At 38.4% G+C, this 12341-nt stretch overlaps 1 protein-coding gene across 1 annotated transcript; it reads left to right on the forward strand.

The window, feature by feature from the left end:
* Positions 1-11159: 11159 nt before the first annotated feature.
* Positions 11160-12110, forward strand: tmem121ab (transmembrane protein 121Ab; the record flags this gene model as incomplete). The annotated part of the gene is made up of 1 exon (XM_081378648.1): positions 11160-12110. One exon carries the CDS (start codon positions 11160-11162, stop codon positions 12108-12110), a length of 951 nt encoding a protein of 316 aa, XP_081234774.1.
* Positions 12111-12341: the final 231 nt, after the last annotated feature.

The raw sequence follows: 12341 nt of genomic DNA on the forward strand, positions 1-12341 counted from the left end.
ACATTTCTGTGAAATGAAATCATCACGCAAGATATGTGCCTCCTGAAAATGAAAGTTGGAAAATAATTGCCATTACTCTAATTCAAAACTTAAAAAAGCTAAATGTGATTGGTTTGCTCAGTCAGATGGTCTCTTCCGGTTTAAGTGGGGAGGTCTTGACCAGAATAAGCTGCAAATTCAACTAAAATGTATCGATAATCATGTTTCTGTGCCCCTGGATGAATCGCTCTTGTTGCATAATGCCTCATTTGTGAGGCACTTTGGATAAAAGTGTCTGTTAAATGAATAAATGTAAACGTTTATCCATTTAGCATTCGGATTTGGCTTCATGCTAATACATATTTGATTAAACACTCATATCTTTCTTTTGCCTGTAGTCAGTTTTATAGTAGTTGGTTGGATTATTTATGCTATTAATTTAGCTAAAACCCCAAACTATCCCATAATGGCCAAAGAGATCAAATTGCTTTAAAGACTTTTGCATGGTTAAACGCTATTTGTATTTCTTTTAAAGTGCTGGAGGGATGGCAGATTTTTGTAGGCTTTACTTCAGTTTGCATCACCCTGTTTCAGACAAAACCCAGCAGGATTTTGGATTATTGCAGAAAATAAGCTCTGTGACCAACATAAATGTATGATTCTTAAACATTTTGTTTATCATGAAGGGGGCACAAATGACAAAACATTAATACGATACGACTAAATACAATCGCCAGAAGAAAAAGCTAAACATAAGCTAAATGAACTACACCAGTCGCACAACTACAATATCAACACCATTAGAGCTCGGGTTTACTAAATGTTCTGCGTTATCACACACAGTCTTGTATGCACAGCTTTCAAAGGCTGTGTCCCAAATCCCCTCCTATACCCTAATTCACCATTCCCTACATTACTCCACAAATATAGTTCACTTGACGGAGTGAATGAAAACGAACGAGTGAATTCGGACACTGAGTGTGACGGAAGGGCTGCCGTTTTTGCATACTTTGTGCTTGCTTTATAATAATTTGAAACTTGGCTTACTGGCAGCTCCAGTAGTAATTAAAGGATTTATCTTGAAATCTGTCATGGAAACTATGTATAAACTTCAGTTAAACAGTTTAATAATTGTTGCAATGCAGCTAGAGCTGCACGATCAATCGTTAGAAGATCATGAGCTTGATTAAAACACCCACGCGATCTCATTTCAAAATGACAAAGTTCTGTTAAAACTTTGATAAAATCACACCGAAAAACTAATCTGTGTTGGCCCTGCCACTGAGACAGTGTCAGTTGTCATTAATAGGTATAAAACAGCTTCACAAACAGACTTTTCAACCACACAGTATCTTTATTTTTGTTACAAATATTGATCACAGAAGTACTGGAATAAAAGTTAAAGGAGTAGTTCACTTCAGAATTAATATATCCTGATAATTTACTCACCCCCACGTCTTTCAAGATGTTCATGACTTTCTTTCTTCAGTCGAAAAGAAATAATGGTTTGAGGAAAACTTCAATAGGATCCAACGGTTTGAAGGTCCAAATTACAGTTTCAGTGCAGCTTCAAAGGGCTCTACAGGATCCCAGCCGAGGAATAAGAGTCTTATCTAGTCAAACCATCATGCAAACTTTTTTTTTTTCTAAAACTTTTTAACCACAAATACTCATCTTGCACTAGCTCTGCAATGTGCCACGCATTACGTAATCACGTTGAAAGGTCGTTGTCTCTATTTGAAACAAAAAAAAATCATGATTCTCAATTTATCCAGCTGTACTCTATGATATTACGCTGTAGCCACATTGGACCAAGCGGTTTGGATTCAGCTGCAGGCGCCATCTTCTGGTCAGACACTGAACTTCATTCTGCTTGCAACTTTCATAGTGTATTATGGGTATTTTCTTACCATACATAGTGCCCTATTTAAGGGAATAGGGGACAACTTCGGACACAGATAAAGTATCCTCAACTGCAGATGAGCGCAGATGGACTTGTTCGACACATGGCGCATTGCAAGTGCTTTTTTATACCAGATGTCAGAGGGCAGCAGTGAGCCGTGTCATTTACAGGACATTCACTCGGAAGAATAGAAGAAAAGTAGGGGATCTGCTGAAGTGTTGAGCAGGGGGGCAGGGTTTCATAAAATATTGAAGTTTCCCCGGGCGCCGCCATTGATTAGCAGACCATCACCTGCTGTTAGCATTCCATTGACTCCCATTCATTTTGGCGTCACTTTGACAGCGAATAACTTCACATCTGAGGCGTTTAAAGACTCCATTTGTCCATTATTTATTTCTAAAGAAACACGAAAATGTATAAAAGGCTTCATTACCTTGTATCTTACGTTATGGCCCCGTAGATGCAGTTTGTAAAAATAGGCTAACGATTGCGTTATAACCACGCGACTCTCTGTCGCACAGTAGAGAGATTACCGTATGGACAGGAGGAGAAGCTCGCGGGTGATCGGGGGGACGTGGAGGCAAAACGACAAAATAATTAATCAGAATACTTAGCAAAAGTTGCTCCTGCTCCAGCTCATGGACACCTCCTACTCACGCTCTCCGTCTCTGCAAGATTCGGAAGGGAATGATTCAGATTTCTCTCGGCACAGCTACTAGAAGACAGACGGGTTGCTCACGTCACATCTACGTCGTCAAGCTCAGCTTGAGTCTGCGCAGTACGCTCAGCCATCAGGAAGTGAGTGCTTCTAATTGACTTCACTTGTCTCCGTTGAATCCAATGGGGTCGCTGTGTCCAGTTTATATACTGTCTATGGTGTTGAGTCCCAGCGAAGTGATGAGTCCCAGCTTAGGACCCCAGTAATATGCCTGAGTTGGAATAGTTTGCAAGAGAGGGATTATAAACACAACGAGGCAGTTAAAGCGACTCGTGAGTAGATGAGTTTACCTGTTCGGTGTGATCATGTTAAATGTCCCGACAACCTCTGTAGTCTCATTTAGACACTTGTTAGTAACCAGCTTTTTCAAGACAAGTAAAAGCTGCAAACAAAATTTCAGGCATTTAACAAAAAAAAGGGGTGATGGAACCAGAAATGCTGAAACATATTAAGGTTTTCATCCCTGCAGAACTCTTTTGCTACTTTGCTAGTGTTGTTGCTTACTGGTTTACCCTTAAAATATTCATGAAACTGAGGTTGCAATAGTCTTTCCTTCCCTATTGTGGCGTACTATATCCGAGTGAAACAGCTTCTCGAACAAAAAAAAAAACAATATAAGGCAGGACTTGATTTTATGGAAATGGGAAATGATTGGATGGTTGTTGTTTGCTATCATCATCAGAGAAGAGAAGAGATTACGACTTGAATTTAAAAAATAAATAAATAAAAGATGTGCACAGATAAATCATTTATAATAAATACTGTAATTTTACATAAAATTACAAATTTACATATTTCATGGTGACTTGGTGATTTATCATCCACCAGGTGAAAATCAAATGCTCTGGCGTGAATTACATGCCAAAGTGGTTTAATGGTTCGATCAGACCACCAATTTGAGCAAAAGTAACAGTGATGCATGCCGTACTTTAGCATGTAACAACAACCCTCAACTAGTATTGGTTAATTATCTGAATTAGCCTCCTTTTGAAGTGACTTCAGGTCAATGTTGAGAAGTGACTTCACATGATTTTAATAACTGCTCAGTATGAATGCCCAGCAGTGGTGGGTTTTTGTCATTTAATTTCATGGCCCAACTCATCTAGTTTCTGTAAGATGACCGAATAAGAATAAGCCATGAATAATTACACAGAACTAAATGAGAGCAACCTAGTGTACCAGCTTTTTCATGACCTTGCTTAATGCCTGTGAATTAATATACATTTGAAATATTTTTTTTTTGCTGGGGGAATAAAATAACTGTCCCTCAGGTAAACAGCTGGCACGGTTGGTGTATATTTAGCTGAGAGCAAACAGACTGACTTGCACAAAACGCACAAGGGCCACAAAAATTTGTTTCCCAATTAATATTTAACATGTCGTTTTACTTCATTATGCTGAGACAACGTCCATGTTATTGTGTTTACTTTTGATAATAGCTTGTAAAACAGACATCCACCATGCACATCGTGTTTTGTCAGCACGAAAAGTAAGAGAAAGAGGATGCAATATGCACAATTATAAAAGGGATGTCAGGGGACATCTGCTATGCCAACAGAAGTGCCAGTGTAGCATCTGGAAGACATGTTAACGTAATTGAGACAGCATAGTCTACTTGCTTGACAAACCTAAGACCCAGATGCATGCTGTAGACATTGTTAATGATTAATACTTTAATGATGGCATCAGTGCCAGGTGATTCACTATAAGCTGGGCATACTTCTTGATAGTGTGATTGATTACTTTTTTGGTAAGTTTGATTCTTCTCTAGCAGCCAGATGCTTTATTATGGACATAAAATCTGCTCCACAATGCGGTTTATTCTGGGCAAAAATGTATATCGTTGAACTAACTATTGTGTTTGTATCCATTTACATTAAACATGAATATAACTGATGATTATAGCTAAAATAATGCTTGTACAACATGATTTCTTATGCATGTATGAATTGAAAAGTGACCTTATTTAAAGGATTGTTATTAAATATTGTAGCTATCGATCCAATCAAAATCCATGTCAATATAATAAAAGAAAATGATGTGTACAGGTGTTACATATTGTCTTGGTTTTGTTTTGTGGTCTTTTATTTTGTAGTGTTTTGTTCTCATTGTTCCTGTATTCCGCCTGTGTTTAGTTCCTGTTTGCTTTGATTCATTGCCTACATTGTTTCCATTGTAACTTATCACCTTCACCTGTCCCTTGTTAGCCCTTGTGTATTTATACCCCAGTGTTTCAGTTGTCTTTTGTCGGTCATTGTCTTTACACCTCTTGTAAGTTGTTGTGTACCTGGTTCCCCTTTGTTTGTGTTTTTTAATAAACTGATACTGCATCTGAATGCTCACCTCTCCTCTTCCCTGCCAAACACACCTCTCTAAGACTGTATGAGCTCACTTCTATTCTGTGGCTTCTGTTCTGAAACTGCAGGCGCTGCGGTTCTCGCTGCATGACAAATGATTCAGACTACAAAAATACATTAATACAGCATACTGTAAGTAATGAATAATTGACGACAGTCTGTTGAATCATTAGAACATAATGCACACACAAGGTGTACCGCCTCGTGTGCATCATTTTCTAATAATTCAATGGAACAGAGTCAATTATTACACTTATACTACGGTTAGCACACCTCAAGACATTGTTCAGATGTTGTATTTCAAGATATTTGTCACTAAAACACTGTGTTGGACTAGTTTCTTACACATCTCATCCCATCCTCCATTGCCAATTCATTTAATTTTAGAGCTAGTAACTTCAGCTTCAGCCATTGATAGCCGACTAATGCAGTTATAGAGAGAGAGAGATTAAGTGTGTATGAATAACCTGAGCCTGTGTGTCTCTCAACAGTGTTCGTCAGCAGCGTCTCTACTAATAGCGAAACTGTAAGTTTATCTGCTTCAAAAACAGTGTCGTTATTCCCTCGCTAGTGAGAAATGTCATGTAGCTTTAAAGTTGTTGAACTATTTTACTGATAAAATCGTCAGAGCAGCGCTGACAACACGTTTCTGTGCGAGTGTGTCCGTACTGTGTGTGTGTGTGTGTGTGTGTGTGTGTGTGTGTGTGTGTTGAGCGGGAGAAAGAGAGTATGTGCTTTCCGTACACAAAACGTAATTTTGTGGCAAAAACATGGAAATAATTTGTCGTTTTTATCCCGTTGTTTACTATATTTATTTGTTCGGTCAGTGTCGTTGTGGGTTTTGGTTCTTTTGCTGTTGTCGGCTGTAACGACCTTTGAAATCACTGAAATCTTTTGGCGTAGTGATATGGAACTGTAATGCGGTCAAAACCTGCTGGAACTACTTTAGCCATGCATTTAATAATTGCACAACTTAGAACATTCGTCAACCAATCAGATTCAAGCATTCAACAGTCCCGTAGTATAAGTAAATAATAAACAGCAATCTGCTTTTTTCAATGAATTTATTCTTATTTAGAGAATAATAAAAATCCTCACACTCGATAGAAGGGATAAAAATCAAGTCAAAAGCTTGCTGTTACTGTTTGAGTCTTTGATGCACTCACTATTTAGTGTCTAAACTTTAGAATGACTTCCTTAAGAAAAATACGGTGACGAAATGTAGTGTAAACTTCAAAGTCATGGTTGTCAATAAGCCACAACATTTTTTCAAACCAGAATACTGTTTTGCTCAGGTGAAGTCCATGTATTTTCATGAATTCACGTTGCGTTTCACACACTGGTGGTCGGCCCTGTTATCTCTAATATTCAGTTCTGCTCATGAATATCTTGTTTACTTGATACCAAGTGTCTCCAATAAAACTCCAGGATATCTTCCAAATGTTTGATGCCATGAACCTCACAAACTTTGGCTCTTCCTCAGAAGCTTGTACACATGAATATGTTTGCTGGTGGACTGATAAAAACCTCTGCACTATGAAATGAATTGGCACTGGTGATTTCAGCCAGCTCTGATCAAAGATTTAAACCGATCTGACGATTAATCAGAAGATTTCGTGTCATTTTTCAGCACTCGATAGGCTATAGAAAAGGACAACTGACAAAATGCGTTTCTTTGAATGACATATGAAATGAATATTGCAGACTTTTTCATTATGCATTAGGGCCTTGAAAGAGGATGCATTTTATAATTCATTGTTTTAATTCAGGCAACATTAAAGATTTCTTCAGTGAATCAGTTTGCGTCTGAGAACAGCTGTGCTCAATATAATCGTGTCTTCACTTTGAAGCAAGTTATTTGAAAAGTTTGAACATTTGTCTGGTGTGCAGTCGGTTGGTTTGTTACATCCATCTGCAAGGGCTTTGGCATCAACTTTGTCACAGATGTTTCTTTTAAAATTCCTTTGCCGAAATAAAAGTAGACACAAATGAGTCAGTTGATGATTTGCTGTGAGCGTATAAAGATGTAAAATGAATATGGATGGATATCAACATATCGTTTGATGATAAATGGTTAGCAATTTGACACATTGAGATCTCTTCTGAAACTCTAGAGGAGACATATGTGAGATTACTGGGGTCTTTTCTTAGGAGTAGAAAGTATCTGACATAGTTAAGAGATTTGTGAGAAGGGTCTTTTACAAAGAGTAACCTTTCAGCCTTTAAGGTTTATTTTATGAATTAATTTCGATCTGTATTTCAATTGGGATGAGTTTGTCACATGTCTGACAAGTTTCACCAAAAAAATTAAACAAAAAATATGAAATTATATTTTGCATAAAACTAAATTAAGCTAGTTTTATATTGTATATAAAACAATATGTATATTTTGTATAAAATATATTGTATATTTTTATATTGTATTGTACATTTAAAGGTCTCATTTCTTTGATATAAAAAAATCTAACTGAAATGTGAATTTGTAATTAAAATATTTTACTATTTATACATCTAAGTAGTATTTGCTTTACTAAAATTAATTAACAATTATTAAAAATGACAGTATGCTTACTAGGCATGTCACGATCATGATTGCAATAACTGCAAATAGCATTTTAATTCTGTTTTGTTCATGTCACTTACAGTGTAAGCCTGATGTTATTTTTTATATGGAATCATATATAATATAATAATAAAAATTATAGTAAAATAGGCCCACATGATTTACTTTAATGCTGTGAAATAATATTATATTATAATTTCACAGCATTAAAGTAAATCATATAATATAATATAATATAAAATCTAATATAATATATGATGCAGTCTGATTAAACCCACAAACCTTTATTTTTTATGAAGGAAGACCTTTCACTGTCTATCTATGTATTGTGATTGAAATTCAAACGTCACAAATAATCTCAAATAATTGCGATTAGCTCGAATAACGGCCATCAGACGACTAATCGATCATCGCGACAGGCCTAATGCTTATTAATGTCACGCCTTTGCATTTAGTCATTTGGAAAACTGTTTGAAACAAAATTAGAGATTAATATTTCTCCAAAATATCAAAGCAGATACTGAAAAAGTACAGCACTTTCAGTGTTTTCATATTCAAGTGATGTATCATACAGATAGTGTAAAAAAAAGCCCAAGGTGATCACTAATGCATCATTCTGAGGACTATTACATTGATTTAAATCTGCCCCCGTTCTGAGCTGACAAGCATAGAAATGAGATCTATGTCTGCTATCTGTGTACTCTGCCAAATGCTAATAAGATTGTGTTGGACATGACAGAGAGCTTAACTCATCTCCTGATGGTCTGCATTAAAAACACACTCCAATTACCTTTAGTTCAACTGTTGTTTTTTTTGTTGTAGTTTGTTCTTCCATTTTTCTGAATGACATTTTACTCTGGAATGAGACAGGCGGATGAGATTTGGCTAGCTGCGTGTTGTCAAGTTTTCATTATTTGTGCTTAATTTTTGTGAAATGTCAGCCCAGTGTGTTGATTAGCACTCCTGCGACCTTCGATCAGAAAAACGCCAGTGGCTCGGTGTGTGAATATTAAACAGGTCAGTCTAAATGGATTTCCAAACACAGTTCTATAGTCTCCCAGCTTGAATTATTAATGATGGACGTTTATTGACCTGCATAAATCCATCAAAGTCATGATTACAAATTATATTATTCTTGGCTCGACAGACGATACATATATTCGTTTTAACATCAGGCTTGAAAAATAAACATTATCTTAGAGCGAGGGGTGTCCAAAGTCCAGAGATTGTCTTTTGCATTTAAGGCCAGGGGTTGCACTAAATCGTGAGTGAAACTAAATTTGAAACTAAATAGATAATTTGGTGCAAATGGTCTGATACAAACCTCAAATGTCTCTGTGATTTAAACTGATTTAAATTCGGATGACACCAGTCTCAATAACACTGATGTGGAAAGCAGGAGGAACATTGCGCCACAATAGTTAGAATACTTTTCAATTCACAAATCACCAACGTTTACCATGGATTTACTGTAGTAACACTAACTGTAAACATGGTATTGTGGGATAGATGTGGGATATTGAAGAGAGAAGATGCATAATGAAGAGAAAAGAAAATCACAAATGTGATCTCCTTAATAAAAAAAGACCCTAGTAATCTAGTTTCAACAAGGTTTTAAAAAGTTTCCAATGTTTAGCCAATGCACCAAAGTTTACAATTAAACATCAGAGCTCAATATGAACTCAATTTCTCAGCAATTCTTCCAATATCAAATGACCAATATCTACTCTTATTGTATAGCTATTGACTCAGCTGCATCTATTTTCTTTTATCCTTCTAAGGAATTAAACATCAGAGACAAAGCCGCTACTTAAAAGAAACATTCCTGAGAACCCAGTTATGTAAAAAAAATGAAAGAGCAGTTTTGAGCAATGAAATTTTCTTCTGCTATTAGATAAGTATCAAAGATCAAAGACATGTCATGTATACCTAAAAAAATGACATGCATTTATGACATATTAACTTAAAGACGACCAACTTATAAAACCTGTATAATTCTAACCTCAAAAACTATATCTATGGAGAGAAAAAGGTTTGAGTGAATTCTGCTGTTTCTCACACATTTCTCAGCTTCCATCATCCTGCATTTGAGATCAAATCAGTGCTGGAATATTGTCATGGATTATTGCACTGGATTGAGCATCCCCTGTATTAATTCAAAGTGCAAATGAATAAGTGGCCATATAACAGAGCATTTCCACAATGTTGTTATCACATGTCTTTAAATGATGCTGACACCATGGCAGGACCGGATGTGCTGTTGGCTCCTAGCAGTAATCCGTGATTTATTATCCACTTTGTGCTGACAGCTCTGCTTCTTCCTTCTCTCTTTCTAGGTTGTGTCAGAAGAGCAGGCGAGGATGAAACTGAAGCCCAGTAAAAGAGATTCCCCCTGGGGGAGCCATAGACAGATGTGGAGCCCCTGGAGCCACTGACCCCATGTCTGAATGATCTATGGATAAAGACCACCAGCCCTCAAGAGTCAATCTTCTACTGCTGAGCAGTTCTACATTGGCAGACACAAACAAATGTTGCTCTGTAATTGCTGAATATCTACAGTCTGAACATTCGGTTCCTGGACTCCATTTTCTCAAAGTTACCTTCCCGTTATTAGATAAACGACCTACCACAACTGACCTTAGCCTGAAGAACTCTGACTCGGTAATTGCTGAGTATTTACAGTCTGAACATTCGGTTCCTGGGCTCCATTTTCTCAAAGCTCCCTTCATGTCACAAGAAATACGGCTAACTCACAATCCAGCAAATGCATGCAAAGCTTCCGGGAAAGTCCATGTATCCTCACATCACCTTCCAATCGCATGACCGTGAAAGAGGAAAGTTATGGCGTCTCATTGAGAATGCTGAGGTCGGGCAGGCATGCGGTCTAACAGGAATCAATACAACCCTGCTGATTAATGGGCAGATTTCTCTTCCATTTAGTGTGTCAGAGAAGAATCATCTGCCAAGACCAAGATTGTGAAACCAGGTCTCTTCGGTCTTTAAGAGTCGCATTTCTATTGCAAAGTAATCCTGATCTGGACCTTTTTTGGAGCTTTGTATCATTTAACACTGCTTCTTCAGATTTACAATCAATACGACCCTTGCCAAGCAGTGTGAATCAAACTGTCAGTCTGGAGGAATTAGCTTTTTTGTAGAATAAGTTATTTTTACTTTGTCCCTGGGTCAAGTTTACGAAATATTGGAAATGCAAATGCTTTCAAAGTTCACCAAACAGCACAGCAAAGCTTGAAACAAGGTCTCTTCAGTCTTTTTTTTAAGAGTTGAATTTCAATTGCAAAGTAATCCTGCATTGGACTTCTTTTTGTAACTTTGCATCATTTAACACCGCTTCATCAGATCTACAATCAATACTACCATTTCAAAACAGTGAGTCAAGCTGTCCGTTGGAAGAAATTGCCTTTTTTAGTAGAATAATTTCTTTTCACTTTGTTCCTGGGTCAAGTTTACGAAAGATTGGAATCGCAAATGCCTTCAAAGTTCGCCGAACTGGGATGAAAAAGCAGCCGCTCCAACAAGCCCAGCAAAGCTTGACCTGGAACATTGTGAATCCTTCGAACCCAAGTGCAACTAAGCGGACGACATTGCTGTGAGTGAGTGCATGTGGTGGTGGCCCTCAGCATGGTGTTGCCACCACCGGACAAGCGGCATGTGTGTCTTACCACCTTTGTGATCATGACCAGCATGGCCTTCATGGACGCCTACCTAGTGGAGCAGAACCAGGGCCCACGAAAGATCGGCGTCTGCATCATTGTCCTGGTCGGGGACGTCTGCTTTCTTATCGTCCTCCGCTATGTGGCGGTTTGGGTTGGAGCAGAAGTGCGGACGGCTCGACGAGGATACGCCATGATCCTCTGGTTCCTCTATATCTTTGTGTTGGAGATCAAGCTTTACTTTATCTTCCAAAACTGTAAGGCTGATCGTAAGAGTCTGGAGAGTGTCGCCCGGAAGGCTTTAACTTTATTGCTGTCTATTTGTGTGCCAGGCCTATACCTGGTTCTGGTGGCTCTGGACAGCATGGAATACTTCCGTACCTTTAGGAGGAAGGAGGACATGAGGGGTCGGCTCTTCTGGGTGGCTTTGGACTTGCTGGACCTGCTGGATATGCAGGCAAACCTTTGGGAGCCACAGCGGACGGGTTTGCCTATTTGGGCTGAAGGTTTGATGTTCTTCTACTGCTACATTTTGCTTCTGATTCTTCCCTGCGTGTCTTTGAGCGAGATCAGTGTGCAGGGTGACCACGTGTCTCCCCAGAAGATGATGCTCTATCCTATTCTCAGTCTGGTCACCATCAACATCGTGACCATCCTCATACGCGGCGTCAATATGGTGCTCTTCCAGGACAGCCGGGTTTCCACCATCTTCGTCGGGAAGAACGTGGTGGCGATCGCGACCAAGGCGTGCACCTTTCTCGAATACCGAAAACAGTCGCGAGAATTCCCGAATCGAGAGAACGCAACCGGAATTCCCATGGAAGTCCAGCAGAACTCGGTGGGACATGGACAAGCTCTTCCGAACGCCACGAGCCTCCCACATGAACCCACTCCAGCACGGGATATTATGGATACATGACCAAGGAACCAAAATTAAGTCTTTTGTTTGATGCAATTGTACTTGGAGCCAACAAGGAGCATCCAAACCAACAGATATGAACCGATGAACTGTTTTGAAGTACTTTGGTACATTTCAGCATTATAAGGTCCTCCGGTAAATCAGCCAATTTTGAGCGGTGTTGTTCAAAGGAAAACATTCAGTGTTTTATCATTTGTTCTCCTCCATCTTCTCCACAGTTAGCAATGAAGA

This window comes from Scardinius erythrophthalmus (genome assembly GCF_964197995.2).
Source record: "Scardinius erythrophthalmus genome assembly, chromosome: 11".
Classification (NCBI taxonomy): Eukaryota; Metazoa; Chordata; class Actinopteri; order Cypriniformes; family Leuciscidae; genus Scardinius; species Scardinius erythrophthalmus.